The sequence below is a fragment of the Vicugna pacos genome, chromosome 9 (genome assembly GCF_048564905.1).
Source record: "Vicugna pacos chromosome 9, VicPac4, whole genome shotgun sequence".
Taxonomy (NCBI): domain Eukaryota; kingdom Metazoa; phylum Chordata; class Mammalia; order Artiodactyla; family Camelidae; genus Vicugna; species Vicugna pacos.
The window spans coordinates 61,093,010-61,116,671 of NC_132995.1; the positions used below are offsets into that span (position 1 = coordinate 61,093,010).

At 35.0% G+C, this 23,662-nt stretch overlaps 1 protein-coding gene across 3 annotated transcripts in view; it reads right to left on the bottom strand.

Moving 5' to 3' along the window:
* CTTNBP2NL (CTTNBP2 N-terminal like) overlaps window positions 1–23,662 on the bottom strand; it is a 47,278-nt gene that overhangs the window by 11,846 nt on the left and 11,770 nt on the right. For all 3 annotated transcript variants that reach the window (XM_015250832.3, XM_072967981.1, XM_072967982.1), the window contains 2 exons: window positions 23,409–23,532; window positions 20,255–20,362 (listed from right to left, as the gene is read on the bottom strand). In XM_015250832.3, the coding sequence (XP_015106318.2) occupies window positions 20,255–20,353 (99 nt within the window). In that variant the 5' untranslated portion in view covers window positions 20,354–20,362; window positions 23,409–23,532. The remainder of the gene's footprint in view (window positions 1–20,254; window positions 20,363–23,408; window positions 23,533–23,662) is intronic.

A 23,662-nucleotide genomic window follows, 5' to 3' on the forward strand; every position in this document is an offset into this window, starting at 1 on the left:
GACTTGAGAGAGAGACAGACTCAGACACGCCAAGATGGAAGTCCCAGTGTCTTTTATAACCTAACCTTAGAAGTGACTTTCCATCATTTCTGATGTATTCTATCAATCATAGAGACCAACCCCCGTAAATGTGGGAGGGGACTACATAAAGGTGTGAATATCAGGAGGGGATCATTGGGGACCATCTTGGAGTCTGGACACCAAGGTGAATGACCAGACATGCTACCACTACCATTTACATCTCAGGTCACAATTTAGAGGCTAATCATCTATACTAAAAACTGTCAAGGTTGAGTTTTAATATTTTAATGCTATTTCAGCTACTTTATAAGAACTTTAAAATAACTTGGATTTGACTTTTTAGAGAAGGAGTTCAGTGATACAGCTAAAATCAGTCAATTTCTTGCAATTTCATTATTTTCACTTCAATGACAACATATATTTTAAGTGAACAGAAATTCCTACATTGTCAGAAAACATAGTGATCTTTATTTCAGACAACAGTAAAATAATTGGCTGGTTAGCCAGATTCAATGACAGACTATTACTACAGCAGACAAAACATACTAGTCATCTATTAGTCACTTATTTTTACTGTTACAAGCTGAATGAAACACACTACTACAGAAAGCTTAAAATAAAACCATATAATATCCTGGAGTCTGCCACACTTGCACTCCAAAAACTTCAGCTTTGCTACGAGAAACTACAAAAAGAAGTATGAAGCAGTTATCTTCTCTCTATAATAATAATTTATTTATTGTAAATAATAATACATATATAAAATACATATTATATCATATACATAAATAATAGTTCAATAACAATGTGTAAATAATAGCATAAATTATATTTATATATATATTCCAATCTTAAAATAGGAAATCAATCTCTTTATTCTTTGGATGATAATCAGCAACATGAAAAGTGGTTTCAAATATAAAGGTGAAGAATAATGGCCTATTTAATTCAGGGTTTATATTTTTTTTTACTTTTTTATTTTTTTGTGGGGGGAATTAGGTTTATTTATTTATTTTTGGAGGAGGTACTGGGGATCGGACCCAGGACCTTAAGCATGCTAAGTATGCACTCTACCACTTGAGCTATACCCTCCCCGAAGGGCTTATATGTAAGTACCAGGTTTTATTTTTAAGACTCAAGCAGATACCATAACTAGATTATGATATGTACCTTTGTCATTTATTCTCAGTTCTGAAGTGATACTTAAAAGTAATATGCAATATAAACATCATACTTTTAAAAATATCTGAATATCTTTAGGCCAGGGATCAGAAAAACAAAAGAACATGATTCCAAAATGGTTTTTATTAATGCTACCAAAAGCATGTTAAAAAGGAATGCTTTTCACACACAAGTTGAATCTATTAATCTTCAAATCATTTACACTCTGGAGTCCCTCATAAACTATAAATAGCTGCCTGAGCAACTGGAAATAAAACAACCATTCTGGATAAAGATGGTAACAACATCACAAGTATGCCTTTTGTTCTGGAAGTTCCTTTTCACTTGCTAAAAAGATGACTGGATTTTACTGTTTGACAATATTGATAAAAGAGGATTTAGCCTCATTTGAATTAAACTTTAATTTTTGGAAAATGGCACAAAATTTATCATGGGAGCAAAGAGGGAAATTTTCCATGACTTAAAAAGTATTTCTAATATATTATTGGAAACCCAGTGCTTCTTCCACTTAACCATAAATGCTGAATTCTCAAGTCTGGCCTTTTCTCTATGTTTATTTTCTTTTATACTTTTGGGCTCTAGAGTCTAACAGAACTGGGATCGTGTCCTGTCACTACTATTTTCTCTGTGTTACCTTCAGCAACAAGCTTATTAACTTCTCTGTGCCTCAGATTCCTCATCTGTAGGATGAGGGTAACAATCTACCTATAGGTTTGTTACACAAAATAAATGAAAAACATATTCTCAGTAATAACACTTATAATCCCTGTTAGACACATTGTGAGCACTAAAATTATTTTAGTCAGGAAGTTCTCTGCAATGAAAATTTTGTGAGAATTTTTTTCCACCTTTATTGAGATATAATTGACAAATAAAAATTGTGTATGTTTGAAAAAATTAAATGAGTAATATAAAATGCTTCCTAATGTACCTGGCACAAAGGAACTACTATAAATGTGAATTAATTTTTTTAATAATCAAGTTTAGAATATAGATTTTCCTTTGTTTTAGACCCAATAACTTAAACCCAACCCCACAGATTTAAGATTCTCTAAGTTGGATCAGGCTAGGAAGCAAAATGAAATTCACTGATCCCAGATAACTCCAAAGTAACACATCACTAAAAATATATCAGGAACCTGGATAAACAATAACATTCTACTCATTTAGCAATCAACCCTGAATTGCTACGTGACATTTTATGTAATGTGGTCAATTAGTACTTGTCTCTTGCATTATTATTAAACACTTCCCACTTTTTTGTCTTTTCTTTCATCCTGCCTACATGGCAAGTGACTTGAAGGAAAAAGATTTATCACACATCTTTCTTCTTCCTATATCCTGTATTTTGTCTTAAGCCCAAGACACATAACAGATGTTTACTTTCCAGTCTCTTTCCTGATATCTTAGAGTATTTTACTCTCATCATTTTAGTGAGGTCAATATTTTATTTTGCTGTTAGTAAAATCTATGATTTACTTAGTATAATCACTTAAGGTAATACCAATTTATATACTTAGCAAACTGACTTTGAAGTAGAATGAGCTTCAAAGGTTCCCTGTGGAGTCAGTTCACAACCATAGATATTTATAAAAGTAATTATTTACATAAGTTCAGAGGATCATATTTATTATTTGACTACAGTGCACTAAATTCTTTTGAAGACTAAAAATGGTAAGTTTAGTACAAACAGCTGCAAGTGTGGTACTTCTTGCTAGTAGGTTGCTCGTTGACAGAATAAGAATATGGGTAAATGGCATAATGTAGCTGCTTCAACATTCAAATTCCAGAGAGTCCTGTGAAAACTCCTAGTGAAACTGAATTGTGTTGAGGTTTTTTTGTCTTTGTTCTGTTTTATTATTTAAGTCTATGCATGTGGTTGAAACCAGTTACATATACATTCTGGACTGGCTCTACATAAATAACTTTTTCAGGTGGGGAAGAAAATGTGTAAAGGGATTTTACAAGGCCTAAACAAACTAATGCTCTGAATGTAAGGATTTGAAAGTATAATTTTTAATGATGCATTAGATCTGAATCTCTTTTACTCAGGGGACCATACATCCTTTAAAATTGAATGAGAGTCAACACCTACCTCCTACCATGCAGGAAAAAACAGGGATGGATCACAGACCTCAATATAAAATACAAATGGTCAAGGAGCACATGAAAAAGTGCTCAACTTATTAGTGATCAGGGAGATGTAAATTAAAACAGTAATAAGAAAGGCTAAAATTAAATACTGACAATATCAAATGTTGGAAAGGATATGGAGCAACTAGAACACCTGCATACTGCTGGTGGGAGTATAAATGATAGAATTACTTTGGAAATTTTTCTGGAAATTTCTCATAAAGTTAGAAAATGCCTACCTACAAATCCACTTCTAAGTATTTCTCTAAAAGAAATGAAAATGTACATCCACAAAGACTTCTACACAATTGTCCACAGCAACTTTATTCATAATAGCCCCAAACTGGAAACAATCAAGTATCAATCACTAGGAGAACAGATAAAGAAAATGTGATGCATTTACGTAATGGAATACTACTCAGCAATAAAGAGGAATAAATTACTGACACATACAGTGACACTGATGAACCTGAAAATCATTATCCTGAACAACAAAAACACCTAGACACAAAGAATACACTCTGTGTGACTCTGTTCTAATGGGCAAAACCTAATCTATGGTGAAAAAAAAATCAGAACAGCAATTGCCTCTGGATACAGAGGGGACAAGTGACCAGGAAGGGGCATAAGATAAGTTTTTGGTGTGATGAGAATATTGATGTCTTGATAGGAGGGTAGGTCAAATGGAGTGCGCATTTCTCAAAACTTATTGAGCTGAACACTTGAGGTCTGTGCATTTCACTATCTAAATTATATCTCTAGTTTAAAAATATAAATATATATAATGATAGTTAAAGGGAAAATTAAGTTATATGTAATATGTCCTTTATATACTCTAGTGTTTCAGAAACATGGGAAGTTCAAACTAAAGTAATTTTAATAGTAATGACAAGAGCAGAAAAAACGAGGGAGGCGCTCACAATGGAGGGCTTATTACCTGCAGAGCAGTGTGCTCAGTGTTTCATATATCTTATCTAATCCTAACAGCATTCCTCTGGAGGTAGATACCACTGTGTCTCCATTTTATAGGAGAAACTGAACATTAACATGTGACTTTCCTAAGGTCACAGAGCCATTTAAGGAGTGGAGAAGAATGGTAAATAGTATACAGTAAGTGCTGAATACATTAGCTGAATGAGTAATAAACATAGCAGATATTCCCCTGGACTTCCCCAGGAATGAATTTCAATTTAGTAGGTCTTGATCAGTAGCTTAAAAGTGAAATAGAACAGAATGGAAAACATCACAGAGCACTGAATGTTGTACTACTACTTCGAGAAACTTCTTTTGGCAAAGAATGTAGGTCTGTCCAGTCAAAATGGCCATCGTTAAAAAGTCTACAAATGATAAATGCTAGAGAGGGTTTGGAGAAAAGGAACCCTCCTACACTGTTGGTGGGAAAGTAGTTTTGTGCAGCCATTATGGAAAACAATACGGACATTTCTTAAAAAACTAAAAATGGACTTACCCTATGATCCAGCAATCCCACTCCTGGGTATACATCCAGAGGAAACTCTAATTTGAAAAGATACATGTACCCCAATGTTCATAGCAGCACTATTTACAACAGCCAAAACACAGAAACAACGCAAATGTCCATCAACAGATGACTGGATAAAGAGGTTTGGTATATTTATACAATGGAACAATACTCAGCCATAAAAAAGAATAAAATAATGCCATTTGCAGTAACATGTATGGACCTGGAGATCGTCATTCTAAGTGGAGTAAGCCAGAAAGAAAAAGAAAAATACAGTATGGTACGACTCATATGTGTAATCTAAAAAAAATGACATGAACTTATTTACAAAACAGAAACAGATTCACGGACCTAAAACACCAATTTATGGTTACCAGGGTGGAAAGAGGGTTGGAAAAGGATAAATTGGGAGCTGGAGATTTGCAGATACCAACGACTAGATATAAAATAGGTAAACAACGTTTCTTCTGTATAGCACTGGGAGCTATATTCAGTATCTTGTGGTAACCTATAATGAAAAAGAATAGGAAAAGGAATATATGTATGTATATGTATGACTGAAACATTATGCTGTAAATCAGAAATTGGCAAAACATTGTAAACCAACTACACTTCAATTAAAAAAAAAGAATGTAAGTGTGTGTATGTGCAAGTGCGTTGGTGTTTCCTGAGTCACAATGTAAAATCTATTTTTCACTATGTGTCCATCTCAAAAAAGTCTGAAAAACACTAGAATAGAATGAAAAATCTAAGAAGTCTGACTCCTGAATCTATGCTTTTAAATAGTTTAGGCTATAATAAATATGCAAATTCTAAAAGTGATAAGGAATCAGGATTTTGTTTTATGTTAAAAATGGATGTTATAAAAGTCTACAAACGAGAAGTTTACATATCTGACATCAAATATACAAAGTGCAAAAGCAAAAAAAAAAGAGGTCTGTGCAATCTGGGTTAGACAATCAAAAACAGCACTGGAGTGCCTGCTTCGGCAGCACATATACTAAAAAACAGCATTGGAGAAATCTGGGAAAATTTTCTGGATATGTGGATGATTCACAGAGGCACATGCTTAGGATGTTTACATTGAATACTTAATGTCTGCTGGGTACTATATATACTAAGTGATATGGGTGAGGATACGGGGACACGCATTTGACTAAGTAAGATGTAGTCCCCTGCTCTCAAGGAGCTTAAAATTGGCCAGACAAGTTTAAGTCCTCAGAGCAGAAACAAACAAGCTGCTTCTGCTTATTTAAATGTTTTCTAAACAATACCATTGATGTTTAAAGGAACACCAAGTACAATTTGTTTGATCAGAACTTTCTAAGACTCAGACCTTATACTCATAAGGAATAGGAAGGAAAAAGCCAGCCCTGGAAGTGGGTGGGTTCTGGCAGATAAATAGGACTATCAGCAATTTAATGAATCACAGGAAACACCATGAGGCTGAGAGGGGCACACATTCTAAAAGCTGTCTCTGAAGTTTTACATAAGGAGACCCAGACTGCAGACTATTATAACTGTGTGTTACTTTAAGTAACTAGGATCTTGGAAGACCTCTTTATTAGAGATGGGCTCAGGCTCTTTTACTCACTATGTATTAACAGACAGTGTAGAAGCTAACTTCAGTGTTATCGTATTAAAATGTTTTGTAGTGATACAGTAAGATGTGAAAGGGTGTCTTCTTCCTCTAGTTAGGGGATTCTGCGGAGAGAAGATCTGAAGCTGTGTAATTGTGGAACGGCTCTTAACTCTAAAAATTTGTTTGAAAGAAGATTCTTAAATTATAAACACAGACTGATACTACAAGGAAATATGGCAAGAAACAAGCTGCTGAAATGAAAGGTCCTGGGAAAATGGTCCTTACTTGGCTGAGAAGTAAAAGTGTTTACAACGGGAAGTTTATCAAGTAGACAGGAATAAGAAGCTTGTGGGGGTAGAGGAGGGTTGGGGGAATGTAGAGACAGGGTAGAATGAAAAAAAGGGGCCAGTATGGTTTGAGAACCATACCGCAGTGAGAACAAGACATCAGGGCAGGCAAATAGAAGCAAGGACAGCGCCAATCACACATCATGACAAGCTCCACGTCACAAGTCAGAGGGTGGAAAGATGGCAGTTCTGTTGTCCCTGCAGCCTTGTGTGGAGGGAGGTAACTAGCTCTTCAGCTTCAACCAGCAGTCATATAGGTGCCTTGGGACTCAAATTAGGGAAGGATTGTTTTTCTTTAGAGAAAAGAAATGGGAGGAGGGGTAAAGAAGCCAAGACTGAAGAGTAAAAGGTGGGCTGCAAGTGCATTGTGGGGTGTTCAATGATAATTTAAAACGTGAACCTAGTAACGCAGTAAGGCATGGAACATGGGGAAATTGAGCATGCTGAAGCTGACCACGGTTACAATTAATTCCAAGTAATCCCAACCCAAGATTGCCTTTATCTTTTTGGTAACAGTCTACTGAAGGGGATTAGAATATGCCTGGATCAGAAGAACAGGCAATCTTTGTTTGGAGATACATGAACCCTTCCTTTTTATCTTAAAGAGTGCTGATACCATTAGGAAATTTTAAATGTCACCAGGGACAAGAATGGGATAACCTAGACCCTTTTCCCATTTTAGTCCCATAAGGACCAGGAAAACTGGCTCTATTCTAAGCCTCTAAGATTTTGTTTTAGCACTCTCTTCCTTTGATAATGTCTAGGTCTGATGTGGAGATGACAGTCATTTGTCCTACTGATAAAAGATTCTGTCAAGAAAGGAAGGACAAGAGACTGAAAGGAAGATTTTAAAGAGAAAAGAACTCAGAGCTACCGATTTAGAAAGCAAAGAAAAGGACGATAATGAAGATTTTGTGAAAGCCAAAAACAAGAACAAAACAACACCAGAGAAATAGGGGATAAACAAATACATTCTGAAAGATAGAGACAGGACATGTGAAATTTAGACAGATGCCCACAGGGTCCTTAGCTAAAAAGTCTGGGAAACGATATTTTTGTATATATCTAAGATGAAGAAAGACAAGAAATTCCGTACTCAAAAAAAATACTGTACTATTTTCTCTGATACTCACAGAAGTACCATTACTATCCACTCAGGGAATGCACAGACCACATCCCAATTTGATAGGAAAGGACACCAAGGTAAAATGTCAGTTGATTTTTCTTTCTTTTTTTTTTTTTTTGGTTAAATACAGAAACACAGTGAACAAAGGTACACATTCCAATTACTTGTTATCATTTACTACAAATATGGAAACAAACACAAAGCAGTAATTTCCTGTCTGAGGAACAAATTGCTCTGTCTTAGCACAGGGTGAGATGTAAATAATGTCACTGAGATGGGGATTATCAGCAATAGTAAAATTATGAAACTAGTTTTATTGGGGGCAAAATGAAGACTACAGCCTGGGTGACAGCCTTTCAGATAGCTCTGAGGAATTGCTCCGAAGAGGTAATGGCAGGGGGTATCAGGGTGAAGGTGGGTTCATACAGTCAAGCATACATTTGGGTAGAAGGCTGCTGCTAGTCACAAGAAGCAGATGTTTTTATGAATAATTTTAGTGCTTTTCTAGATATGAGAAGATGCAAGAAGTTGGGCTCATAAAATCTGCAAATACCTATCTGAAGGACTGTTCTGCCAGTTTTCCCCAGAGCACAGATCTCTGCCCCATTCCTGATCTCCGCCCTGAACTTCCAGGGGGTGGTGAAGGCCAGCAACTACAATGGCTAATGACTTCATTCTTGTAGAACCAGGTGATGAGTGACAACTTTTAGTTGGCAAACTATGTTACTATAGTAAGCCTCTCTTCTCAAAAATATGAATTAGTAAATGGCAACCTAGTTTTTGAGACTTGAATACATTCAAGTTAAACTTATTTAGGGTCTTAACTTATTCTCTCAGATGACAAATATTTCTGAAGAACTTACTAGGTTCTAGATACCTGGGATGCAGTGCAGCAAGATAAAGTACCTGCCCCTCATGAAGCTTACATTTAATGAAAAAGAGAAATACTAGCTATAAAGAAAAGAGAGATGAAAATGTATAACCTAGGATGCTTAGCACAGACAAATTTTCATATTATCACTAATGCAGTGCAAAGAGAAATCAGATTAAATATGTCTCAATTCTATAAAAATTCATTGGGTATGCTTATGTGAGGGGTTCTATGTATAAAGTTTCCAATCAACAAGAGATTTCTGAATTTAGTAACAATATAATCTCATACTCACTTCTACCAATGAATTCAGTCTTCTGTTGAACAGACAGAATGTTAGGAATAGAATTAAAAAATTCTTTGAACTTATGCTTATCATTGAACTCGCTGGGTCGAGTTGGCTTTTGAGGCCGAAAAACTTTTTGTTGTTAAACAATGAAAGATTATGAATTACATCTATGAAACTGAAGGCAGGAAAAACACACTTTGAAGGGCTGTAGGTCTCTTGCTATGATAATAAAATTGAAATTTTAATCATGTGGCCTCTCACACATCTGTTGTCAGCTTTATTTAATCTGAGTCCATGACCTGTGAAAGAGTCTGCTCTGGAAAAGCAACTTTTAGGTATCCTGCACAAAGGTAGAATGTGAAAACTGGTCAGAAATTTACTCTGCTTTTTTGGGAGGAAGTCAGAGATACAGAGGTAACAGGCTCATGCTTTCCCATGGCAGGCCTGTTTGTCTCTGCTCCTTTTAACTTTACTTCCGAATTAATACAGATTTCCGAGAGATCTATAAACCACCTAGAAGAAAAGGCAGTTAAAAAGTAAATGTTGCTCTTAACTCCTTGCCATCCCAGTGCAAGGAGTTAATCCTATATTTCCTACAAATATGGTTTTTATTTTAATTTTACCATTAGAAAGTGAATATTTTCTTGTAAAGATTTTAACTGCATAGATAAAGCTGAAGTCCTTCCTAAATGCAACCCAATCTCTTTTGCCTTTCCGAAAGTTTTTAGTACGATGGACGTCCTCTCTCAGGCCTTTTCCAAGCATATGCATGTGTATGTAGGGGCGTGGGTGTGTGTGTATGTAATTACCCAGATACAATTTTCTGTAAAACTGTTCTGCAACTTGTTTTCACTTCTTGTGCCTTAGCTTTCTAAGTTAGTAAGTACACAGCTTTTTTCCCTCATTAAAAAGAAGCAGTTACGTGACACTCCATAATAAGGGTGCACCAGTTACGCATTTATACTTTACTGATGGACATTTTAGGCCGTTTATAGTTTCCAAATACTGTATTAAACAATACTGCAACGAGCATCCTTGGGCATATATAAGAATAGTTTGGTGGGAAAGATACATCGTTGTGCTTTTCTAAGGGAATAATTTCCTATATAATAAAATTCTCAGCTTCATTCTATAAGTGCTCCTCTTCCATAAAGATTTTCAGTAAACACACAAGATGGTTTCCTCCTACCTTTCAAATTATTCCTACAACTGGCTGAACTGAAATACCAAATGAGGGACCCAGGCTTCAATTTTAGAAGCAGCCTCTTTGTCTTCCTTTCTCTTCTCTTTATGGGGGGAACTAGAAATAACCTCTGATTAATCCCAAATCACAAGGGGAACACATGCAAGGAAGACACAATAAGAGGAAGTCAAAATAACAGGAATAAGCTGTTTCCCTTTTCTATTTGTTTTAGTTTCAGGCTGAAAAATGCAATGAAGTTCCCTACTGCTGTAATCTTTTCTGATGCTGTCCCCAACTGTTAGAGAACTGTGTGTTCTCTAAGTAAGCAGCATCCTACAAGCTGAATTCCCCCTTTCTTTCCTCAAAGACATAAGGAAAACAGCCCAGGGGAAGACGTCAGTTAAATGAGAACTGTGCTTTTTCTTCTGGCCCCTTTACTCCTGAACCCCTAAATTCCACAAGCTGTAATGTAAATGGTGACAAGTGATAAAAAGCTGGAGAAACCATTATCTTAGAGAAAGCAAATAGCTGATATCAGAGTTAGCTGTCATATATGAGGCTCAGTGTTTTTCTGAATGCAACAAAGATACTTAACCACTTATGAATGTAGTCTTTTTCATAGATACCCAGTTTGTAAACATCCCACACACATGACCAGTCTTTCCTGCTTCCTTTGGCTCTTTTCTGCCCGAGTACCCCACCACCAAACCTGGTATTTTCCTTTCACTAATTTCATTCCTTTCCCAGGGCAGACCATTTTGGGAACTCCTATCATTCTCAAGGGAACCAAGCCATGGGGAAGGAAGAGGGTTTGTGAAATATATTTCTGGCTTCACCAGTTGAAACTTAATACTTTTTCTTTTTTCTTTTTTCTTTTACAGTGCCCATTGTTCTGTGCCTTATTTTTTCACTTACTATATTTAATGGTTGCAGAGTATTCTACTGTACAATATGCCATAATTTACTTGACTAGAACCCTACTGATAAATACGTAAGTTGTTTCCAGAATTTTGCTACTATAAACAATGCTGCAAAAAATATCCTTACTCATATACTTTATTACAGAGGTCTAAGCACATCTGTAGCATAAATTTCTAGATGTGGATCATGAAATTAGATTAGTGGGGATCACAATCAACATTTAAAGAAATATAAAGTACAGAAGAAAACAGTGTAGTATAATATGGTATAGTGTAAATATTATAGTGCAGTAGAAGTTAAAGTTAGTGCACATTTTAGTGAAATTTTTGTTTGGCTTAAAATATGTATGTAGGTGTGTATGTGTGTCCTGGATTGTGGCAAAATGGTAAAATGTATTTCAAAAATGTTTGAAAAACACTTCTTTAGACTCTGGTATGATAAACAGGTATCTTTATCACAGTCTTCTTTTTCTCCCTCTAACTCTGTGATCCTTTTACTGGATAGCTTGGTAACTTAGGTTTTTCAGGCAGAGACACTAGAGTTATTTAGAGTAAGTTGGAAAAGAATAATACTAATAATATCAGGAACAAAAAAAGGAAGAATTCATATAGTTCTAATTAGCTGTAATATCTTTTCCTACAAAGTGAATAATTAATGGCTAAATTATCTTTTTAGAGCAAGACTGTTACTAAACAGAAATTTGAGCAAGAAGTTGTACAAGATTATTGCTATTTAAAAACAAGTGTTTCTGATTTTAAATTAATTTATATATAATACAGACATTTTAATAAAAAAATTAAAATGCACATATGATTCCATACCCAGGGACAACTACTATTAACACTCAAACTACAAATTTCAATCTATTTGCTTGCTTGAGTTTTTCATATACATATAATGTTATATAATTATATGTAATAATCATACATATATATTATTCTTTATAATTGAGATTAAAGGATATATTTAATGTTATGGCCTGCTTCATAAACTTAGTATTATACTGTAGGAACACTACATGTCATTAAAAGTTCCTCATATGTATCATATTTTAAAATAGCTGCATAATAGTCCACCATGTGGATGTACCACCCAATTCATGTAGCCATTAACAAAGAGTTTACTTTTTATACAGAATTAATTGGAACTAGATCAATATAACTATGTTATCATGGGATGTTTGGGGGTAATCTGAAGTAATTTATAGAAAACATTTTTGTACATATATTTTCACATAAAACCATGTAGACTACAGCAACTCTCCTCAATAAACAGGTGTCCTGAGGTTAAATTCCCCAAATTGATCTACAGAATCAATGCAATCCCAATCAAAATTCCAATAGAATTTTTGGAGAAACTGATAAGCTTTTCCAAAATTCATAAGGAAATGCAAGAACCATAAATAACCAAAACAACTGTCAAAAGGAACCCAAGTTAAGGGATTAACGCTACCTGATTTTAAGACTTACATCAAAGACCACAGTAATCAAGACAGTGTGGTAGGGGCATCAAGGTAGACAGATGAAACAGAGCAGAGATTCTAGAAATAAACCTACAAATATATGGAAAATGGATTGTGACAAAGGTGCCGATGCCATTCTACAGAGGAAAGAAAGTGTTTTTAATAAATAGGACTAGAATAATAGAATATCGTAAGTAAAAAATTTTCTTCATCCATATGCCATACAATATAACACAATTTAACTGAAGCTGTATAACAGACCCAAATATAAAACTTAAAAGTATGAAATTATAGAAATATAGGTGATAAACTTTCTGACCTTGATTTAGGCAAAGATTTCTTATATGATACTAAATCTTTCTTTTATTGATACTAAAAGTAAAATCTATGAAAGAAATATTGATAAACTGGACTTCATCAAAATGAAAACTTCTGCTCTTCAAAAGATACAGTTAAGAATATGAAAAATGACAAGCCATAGACTGGGAGAAAATATTTGCAAGGCATATGTCTAATAAAGGACTTGTATCCAGATATATAAGGAATGCTTAAAACTCAGTAATGAGAAAACTGAATTTTAAAAATGGGTGAAAGATCTGAACAAATATTTTAAGAAAACAACATAGATGCAAATAAGCACATGAAAAGATGCTCAACATCACTAGTCAACAGGGAAATGAAAATTAAAACTGCAATGATGTACACCAGAAATTAACAGAACATTGTAAACTAACTGTACTTCAATAAAAAAATGCTAATCACTTCTCCCCTACAAAAAATTAAAAAATAAAAATAAATAAAACTGCAATGAGATACTACACACCTATTAGAAAGTCTAAAATTAAAGACTGGCCATATCAAGTGTTGGTGAGGATATGGAGCAACTGGAACTCTTATACATGTTGGTGGGAATGTAAATGGTAAAACCACTTTGGAAAACAGTTTGGCAGTTTCTTAAAAAGTTAAACATACATGTACCATGTAATATAGCCTTTCCGTTCCCAGCCAATTATCCAACAGAAAGAAAAGCACATGTCCATAGAAAGCCTTGTATATGAATGTTCATAGCAGCTTTACTTGCAACAGTCCAAAACTGGAAACAGTGAAAATGTTCACCAACAGATGAACAGACAAAAACTTTGGTACATACATACAATGGACATTACTCAGTAATGAAAGGAATGAACTATCAATACAATGACAACATGGATGAATCTCCAGATAATTATGGTGAATGAAAGAACCAGGCCAAAAAAAAAAAAAAAGGTACATTCTATATGACTTTATTTGCATAAAATTCCAGAAAATGTAAACTAATCTCTAATGGATTAGTGCTTTGGGTGGGTTGGGGGAGAGGACTGGGGGAGATTAGGTAAAGGGGCACAAGGAAAATTTGAAGGGTGATAGGTATGTGCACTACCTTGATTGCAGTAATGGTTTCATTGGGAATACATATATCAAAACATCAATTTGTACACATTAAATACATGCAGCTTACTGTATGTCAATTTTACCTCAATAAAGCTAAATTTAAAAAATCAAACTATAACAAATATGTGAAATCAAGCAATACAGAAATAAGCAAAGAAATCAATGGAAAAAAATCAATTTGAAAAAAGCTTCCACACTGTCCTTTTATTTCCTGTTTTTATTATAAAGAGAGAGGGAAGGGAATGCAGTGTAACATCTGCTCCATGCCCCACAGTACACCCTTAACCTTTGCCAGCTGTCTCAAAATAAATGCTTTTGGTTGTGATGGTGGTGATGGATCAACTCAAAACCATCAGTTTCCATAAGAAAAACAAGCTGATGTGCAAGCCCTGCTGAAAACAAAGATTTAATTTAAACATTCATCTTTCTTACGAAGGATAACATATTATCAGAATGCCTTGCTTTGTGGAATATACTTTTGTTCCTAAATGGATGGACTTTAAAACTTATGTTCTAATAATAACAACTAACAGTAAATGAGCACGATTAGCATTTGCTATCTCATTTAATTCTTGAAATAACCCTACCTTTCTACCAACAAAAGCTTACAGGGTAAGTAACTGATCTAAGATCACACAACAATTAAATGGCAGAGCTCAAACCTAGGTCTGTCTGATGTGAAAGCACATGCTCTAAACAGCTACACTTAATTGAATGTTTCAGGTGATAGTTCTGCAGAGTGCCTAATAATTATCTTTACATCTTTTTTGAAAAGCTAGGATTTCATGTATGCACATTACTCAGAGAGTAGAAATAAAAAATACCAACAATTCCAACCAAAAAAACCCCACATAAAGACACAACCCCAAATACCACTGATTAATTCCCTTTTAAAACATGTTTTACGGTAAAGGTTATAAATGTGAATCTAAAAACCTCATAATTCAATTCCCTAAATAAAGTTCTATTTACTTCCTAATATCCTAGTTCTTATCTAGGCAGAAATTAGACTTCTCTCAGGTACAGCTTATGTTCACATAATCTTCATCAAAGATTTAAACTACCTACCCCAATCCTAACAGCTCTTCCTAAAAATAACCTATCAAAACGGGATCATTTTTGGTCAAAGGATTGTTAGGTCCAGGCCTATGGGTGACAAAGCATGCTTCAACTTTGAGCACATTTAAGTATACTCACAGATCTGTTATTAAGTGAGTATATATCTGATTTTGTTTTTAATGCAAACACTTGACAAGCTTACTAGTACAGCACATAGTATGGTGATTGCTAAATTCAATTGTACTTTCCTCATGTCAGACCAGCCTTTATAATAATCTGCTTCCATAATAGGCACAAGGCCATGACCAAAAGCAGATGTCAGACTCAACTTACAGTGAACTTGTATTACTTGTATTTGTGATTTTCTTGAGCCCTAGCCTTCTATAACTTTTGTTTTGTTCTATATTTTTGGCACTGTCATAATTATCATTATTTTAAGAATATTTTTGGCAAAAGTAAATCATTTATTGTTTCAACACAAACACGTGTGCAATATTTAGATTTAAAAAATTTTAACCCTGGCTGCTTAAAAAACTCACAATAGTTAAATATTACAGTCTCATACTCTAAATATATTTCTAACTTTGTTCTGTCTACAACATTTTCATCTATAAATTTTCCTGCTTGGGGAATTCTGCAGTGGCCTCTGGCCAAAAACAACAAAGTTCTATCCCAGACTTTAAAGGAGTTATACCTGTTTTATGGTTGAGGCATCAATGGAAAGGAATTCAAGACTTGTTAAGCTAATTCTACGTGAAAACTGTAATACTTTCCATTTATTATTGCAGAAGCAATTTAAAGAATGCTTTAAAATAGAATGATACTAATACAGGGTAGATTCCACTTAGTCATAGCTAAGTGTGACTTTGCATCAGATCTGAGACATACAGATATAATATATCCAATGTGAAAGACTCAAACTATTTAATCTAACTTTTATTGGCAGTCAAATCTATTTTCCAAATCTTAAAGACTAAAGTTCCCTCATCTTTCTCTAGAGTAGTCAGACCATCCTGGGGAGCCTTTCCTAGATTTTCTTAGAATTAATGAGCTAAGCCCCTCTTGCTGGACTGTGTGGTTCCACCTCAACCTCCCCTGGACAGTTTATGAGCAATGAAATCTGCTTTCAGTGTGGAAGGGATTCCCAAAGGATTCTCATTCATGAAAATAAACTGATAAAAGGGAGAGACTTTTATTAAGAATGCTTTTCTCTGATGTAATCCCTTCTAAAACAGAAAATCACTTTAAAGTTCAATTAGGACCAAATACTGTATAAATGGCCTCTGTAACAATTAGACTTCAGATATAGAAAAGGCTGAATATTACATTATTTTCTACTGGCTTCCCTGGTTGTATGCCAAACATGTCTTGGCTACAATAGAAGAGTGCGGAGGCTTTTATATTTTGGGGAGAAAAAAAACTATGGGGATTCTGCAAGGGTGTAGCTGCAATCTGGCACTTTGCAGAAATTTTGGAAAATGAATGAAGTTCTTTTACAAATATAACTCAACAGGGAGGAGGTACTTATAAACTATGGGAACTTTATTAATATGTCCCTATATAAATCTAACCCTTACCAGTGTGACTTACTATTTATTTAACAGCAGCCGTGAACCATATGGTTTTGTTCAGAGATGCAGGGTTAAAGAATAGATTTTATGTTAGGAAAAAAAAATCTATTTTGAAGGTAAAGGGAAGGGAAAAAAGATAAACGTTTTTAGTTAAATAGGAAGGAAAAACCAGTCATAGCTATTTGGGACAAAGACCAAAACCTTTTCAATCCACTAAGCATGAATTAAGAAAGAATATTAAAAGGAAGAAAATCAGTGAGTTGCCGTATTCATCCAAGAAGAGCAACTGTGTTTGTTGCTAAGCAAGAGCTATACAGAAAGAAGGCAGTAAAATACTACATTCTACATACTACAGAACCAAAACAAATAAAAACAACAACAAACCAAACAAACAAACAAAAATACTCCACAAATAAAACAAGACTTCATTTTAACTTTAAGAATCTGCTATGGCAGTTGCTTTTCTCAAAGGACTGAAACAATTTTGACCCCCAGCTGCTACTTATTTTATCTAACAATAGACTGTTTAAAGATGTATGCTTCTGGTGAAGCTATTCATTTCATCTAAACTGCATACAGTTTAAGCCTGAGAAGAGAACTTACCACCAACAGGCCGTATGCACACTAAATACAACACTTGTGCCTGGTTCGGAATGGTATCTTATATCAAAATGCTCTCTTAATTATAGCTCTTGCTTCTCAAGCTGCTCTTTCAACTTGTCAGAAGCTGCCTAAAGTAACTAAAATTGGACTCGTGCAGAAAAAAATGTATTTTAGGAAAACATGTGCCACAAGCACCTAAACATCTGTTAACATTAAAACCAGAAGGCGGTGTGTTACAGCACACATTAAGACAGGCTGTAAAATTTAATAATTCACAACATTCATTCTGAAATATTATGGCAATCTTTTAAAACGATACTCCACAGTGGCGTAATCATTTCATCTGTTCAACAAATATTTACTGAGCATCTATATGCTAGGCGCTATGCTGGGTACTGAGGACACGATTCACAAAATAAACACATAAAGCTCTACAGGTCTGTATCGTTTTTAAGGCTGAAAAGCAAAGAGAAAATAAGATCATTCTCTAATTTTTCTTCTGTTAGAGTCAGCCATTCACCATCCCCCTACTACAATTACGAGAGGCCACAAGTTTTTGCGTAAGTCCACTGTGATGTCTACTGGAAACTTCTTCCTGGAGTCCTAGTGCCAATAGGGGTAGGTCCTTAGGTGAGTCTGTTTAACACATGTTGCCAAACTATTGCAGTTTTCTAAAATCTGATTGCTATTTATAATAATGCTGCTCCTGGAAGAGGTCTAAAAGGAGTCAGTATGAACAAAGCACTTCCTGGTTCAGCCGAGGCAGCGGAACTCCTCCAGTTCTAAGCTGATAACTTCTATGGAGAGGAAAACCGGGGTCTCAGGTGAGAACAGGGGAAGGAAGTAGGAAAAACAACAGGCCTTAGGAGTGAGGATCGGGAAGGAACTCAAACTTTCCCCACTTCCTTTTTCTTTTCTCTTCATCAATCAGATAAACATGTGATAAATGGGAGGGTTTCCTGGGTTTAAGGTTAGGACTAGTGGTAATAGTGGGATGGGGTTATGAGAAACAGAATAGGATTCAGGGACATACAGGGAAAGGAAAAGAAATCCCCAGTAGTGACAAAAGGGGAAGGCCTGTGGATGTGGCAGAAATGAGTCACCAATCAGAGAGAATATGAAATGTAATATACGTTGGCAGAGGAGGCATTAAAAAACTAGGCACTGTTGAAGGCACGCTAGAGACATACATTCAAATGATTAGCAACCACCAATTGTTCCTTGGATATGGGGTGCATGATATATATTGAAAGAATATAAATAAAGGGAAAAGGAAAAATGAATCCTACACTGTTGGAGTATTTGTAATGCCATGCAAATTGCAGTGTTAACACACAAATACTAGTTATCAATCATTTATCCTTATTATAGACAAGGAAACTTTGCTTCAGACAGATTGAATGATGGGACCAAGGTCACACAGTTACGTGTAGTGGCACAACAAGCAAAGACTTGCGCAGTGAACTTCAATATGTGACTTGGCATGTGTCAAAGTCATAAACACGTAGTCCCTAGGGATGCCATGCAAAACAAGACTGAAGCAAGCAGAGAAAGGAAGAAAATAAGACAGACTCCATCCCATATCAGAAGGGAGATGCCTTATGCACTCTGGAGAAATGAAACCACTGGAAATTACTTATCACACATTTCAAAGCTACTAGGGGAAAAAAAAAAAACCAATAGTTTTCAGTGACAAATTACCCTAAGGCATATTTAATTAGATAGAAATGTCAGTCTTTGTCAGCCTTAAAAAACATAAATTAATACATTACTCTAAATTTCACAGCATATAGAAATAATAGTTTTAGGTTTATTTTTATCACAATTATAATTTCAGAGTACTAATCCAAGAAAAGATTACCCAAATACGACTAAATGAACACATTTACTCTGTATCAGTGCAGGAGGGGAAAAAGGAAAAGAAGCTAAAGAAAAGACACAGCTTTTTGTATGAATTCTATTAAGTGGCTTTTGCTTGGCTACTTAGGGAATCACTGATTCTCTAAGCCTCCGAGAATAGCAATGAGAAAATAAATCTTTGTGGCTATAGAAAAATCTTCAGCAAAGAAGCTTCACACAAACACACACGAAATATTAATACAGTATTTAATAAAGAGCTAGGAAAATTTTGAGAAAATGTAGTAAGACACTTCATAAACCATTTAATAATGAGCTTTAAGATATACATCAATATAAGTTCTAACTAAAATGTGAAACTATAAAAGTCTTCTTAGATACCTAGACTCAGGTGCATTTTTCTTCAGTATGCCCAAGCCTCATCTTCTTTGGCCATTTCTCCTCTCCTTTTTGGGTATCATCTTCCCACTACTCACACAGATATGCTTAAAGGTCTTCCCCTCTCCAAATCTGATCTCAAGACCGATAGGGAAGCATCCTTAGCAAGGTATAAAAGATTCATGACACTTGAAAGGAGTTATTTCCCTTTGTATTTTTTTAAATTGGACTTTATTTTTAGCATAGTTTTAGGTTCACGGCAAAACTGAGTGGGAAGTAGAGGTCCCCTATATCATCTCCCATCTCACCTCATGTATTTTAACAGATATCAAATAATGAAGCAAAAGAAAGAACTATTAATTTGGGGTCGAGGGAATCCATGCATGGTCTTCATGGGGTCCTTGATCTACCAGATAATATATCCTCAATTTTGCTATATGGGTGCATATACCTTTTTAAGGAAGCAGGTCTCATCAAGTTCTCAGGGGCTGGCATTCAGAAGCAGCTAAGGCCACTAAGTGAAAGAATGAAATTCAAAGTCCAGACATCAGGTAGAGAGACTAAAGGAACTATTTGGGGGCAGAAAGGCTTCATCAGTGTCCCTAAAACCATGCCACATGGGTGGCTGCTATAGCAAGTCTCAATACAAGCTTAACGTACAGCAAGCCTCTTAACTTCAGGCTATAGAAATACCCCAGCTAACCAACGAAATGGCTTTCAAACATATGCTGACCTTTCTTTCTTTTCTTTTAACATACCTTTAAAGCTTCTATAACAAGGTCTCTTGCTTCAAGTTCTCCTTCAAGAATACTGAATAGTGTTAGGAGTTCTGGCTTGCTGAGTTTTTCCAGATTCATCCTGAAAGCCTAAAACAAAGACAACAATCAGACAATACCCAGAAGAAAGAATTAATTTGATATTATTAAAGAAAAAATAGATGAGAAAAGAGCAACAATTACAGTATAAAATGATTTAAGAAAGGAAAGTTAATTAGATAGAAAAATAAGAGCTTTCTGATGTTAATCTTAAACTAAGCAGCAAGAGAAAATAAAATTCACTTTAATTATTGATTTCATCACCATTCACAAAGATCAAATTTTCATCATTTTTCCTCCAGGCATATATATAAACATTCTCGAAGGACCCAGAGAGAATTACTCACTAATTTTGTTCATTAAAAGTTCAGGTAAAATTGTGTTACAATGAATACGATTTCACTGAAAAATTGTTAGATCATGAAAAGTTTTAGATAGCTAAAGTTTAGAAAAGATATTAGACTACCTCAGATTTAGATAACTAAATTCCAAAACTGTATATAAAACATTCTGGGATCCCTCTGAAATTGGCTGAAATGAATTTGAGCAAAGATAATGTTTGGTGGGAGTGTGGGAGAAATTTTTCTTCTACTGTCTACTTTCACAGAGAACATCTATCACAATATTTATATTTCATACAGTAAAGTAAGACCTAAACGCAACCATGAATGAATATACTTTTAAATGACTTCTTAAAATGTATTGTTTAAACATGTTAATTGGCCAGGCTACTACAAACTGAATTTATTTGACTTAGCAAGTTCACATTTTTATGAAGTCTTGCATCTTCTACATTTGTTAAATGGCAAATCGCATGGCATGAACTCAGTCTTTTCCCTGAGATTAATTTCCCACAAACCACACACAGATAGAAGTTAGACTGCTATACAATCTTTGAAGGGTCTTCTGAGCAGTTTGTATGGTGAAAATGCATTTTATAACTTCTAAAGTACAGCAAACACTATTTTCCTCTCCCACTCTTTACTTACAAGTTGCCACTCTCATATAGTTTTCTTTAAAGTGAATCATAACATGACTAGCTCACACACCCTCCAGTAATTTCCAACTCCTATGAGCACATTAAATTTTAGGAGGCACACAAAAGAGTCATTGATTCTTCCAGAGCTACTGCCTTTAAGTGAATGAGAGCTCGTAGAAAATGCATACTTCACTGTGTTGTTAGATTTTGTCCCAGGACAAGCTGTACAAGTCTTTTGCCACATGGTAAAATATGTTCAGCTCTAAAAAATACTTTCAGCTCTAACTGCTAACTTTCTAACTGGTGAGGGTTAGCGACTAGTAAGTGATTCTCACTTCAGTATCAGAGAGCTATCTCACAACAGTTATTTTAAAAATAAGAACTAACAAAAACAAAACAACCCACCCCCCCCAAAACAACAAAGATGGTACGTGGGAAAAAAACACATAGCTTTGCAGTCAGATAGATGACATTTTGGCATCTTCCTGGTTGTGTGACTTTGGGCAAGTTTTCTGATTCTCAGTTTTCTTATCTGAAAAGTGGGATGATGAGATCTAACTCAGGATTGTTGTGAAAACTGAGTTAGTAAATATAAAACATCTTGTCAAGTTCCTGATATAAGCTGATCAATGGTTTAATTATTAATAACTACTATCCTGTCTCATTTTCTAAAAGAATTCTAGGAAAGGCATTACCAAAATTGCAGACAGTCAAGATCAAGGACTTCAGAATGCAATGACTTTGACTGCCCTTTTGTAGTTGGGAACCACAAATGACGAAAGATGTCCTGGAGTGAGGAACGGTGAGGAACTTAAACTACCAGTTGAGTCACACTGGTTTCTTAGATGAAACCCTTCCCCTAGGTCCTAATGGTTTCATGTTTTAATCTCTCTCAAGGAGACTGTAAGGCAGAGGAAAAAATCCTATCATTTTATACCCTTCCTTATCCCTCCCATGATGTTAAGCAGAATAATAGGCACTTGGTTAAGGCACTCCATAAATTATCAACTGCACTAAGTCAACTAGGAATAGAGCTGAAAATGATACTGTTCACACTGTTACTCTTCTTTCCTTCAATATCTTTATAGACTCTATTATTTTTAATGTATTACGTATTTATTTATTTATTTATCTATCTATCTATTGGGGGGAGGTAATTAGGCTTACTTCTTTCTATATTTTTCAGAGGAGGTGCTGGGGTTTGAACCCAGGACCTTGTGTATGCCAAGCATGCGCTCTACTACTCAGCTATACCCTCCCCCCTTTATAGTCTTGAAATATTCTTATTTAGAGATCCAAAACTGTGGCTTAAGGAAGTGATGTGACATAATAAGATATAATAGACTGGGAGTGAAGAATGTAGAATTTTACTTTCAGCTCTGCCACTAAACAGCGACATCACTTTGGGAAAAAACATGACCCAGCTGCCCTGGCACTGAGTTTCCGCACAGGTGAAACAGACTCGATAATCTCTACAGTTCTTCATGGTTTCCTTCTAAGCCTTCATGAGTAAAACTCAAGAATTATTTGTTAGAGAATTCAGTTAAATAAGAACTACAGGTAAACATACAAAGAACAAAAAGAGACTGTACCTAAATCAAAGTTTTTGATTTGCTGTGATAAATATACATTCTCGTTGAACAGAAGAGTAAAACTGAAACAATCTTTAGTCACGTTAATTATAAAGCAGTCCAGCCCAGGCAAGAAGAAATTCTATTCTTTGTCAATGGCACAATGAACAATATTCTTGGTACCTCTATATTTGTAAATCACTTCTGCACACAAATTTTAATATCTGGAACATTTTGCTGATACGTACCAACTTATTTAGCTTAGTATCTATGTGAAGTGAATATAATACAAACATGACACAGGAGGGGAAAAGAGCCATAGCTGTGTAATTCAAAACCCAATGGGTCTGTTTTTCCATTTTCCATAACCCTTCTTTAATAAATATTAAAATTTAGCAGTTCTTTACATTTGAATCTAGTCTCAACACACAAGACATTGCAATAAGTTTTTGTCTGAAATATAAATGAGTGATAGTAAAATTGCATTATGTTTTAGGATGGCAATGATGTTCCTGGGGGCGGGGATGGGCATGGGGGTGATACTGACCTGATAACTGGCAGTCACACTTTAGTCCTCAAATATAAATTCTTAAGGTTTTCTTCAGTTAATATTCGGGAAGATTGACACATATATTTAAAATGTCATCAGCATGGTGGAAAAGTGTCCAATGCTGCAAAATAATAAGAAATTTATTGTCTGTGTGACCACACTATAGACAATTGGTAAATCCCAAGAATGTCACCTGTCATTATAGCTGATAAGGCCTGACAGCTGTAGGTTGATACAGACAAGAAAGAGGA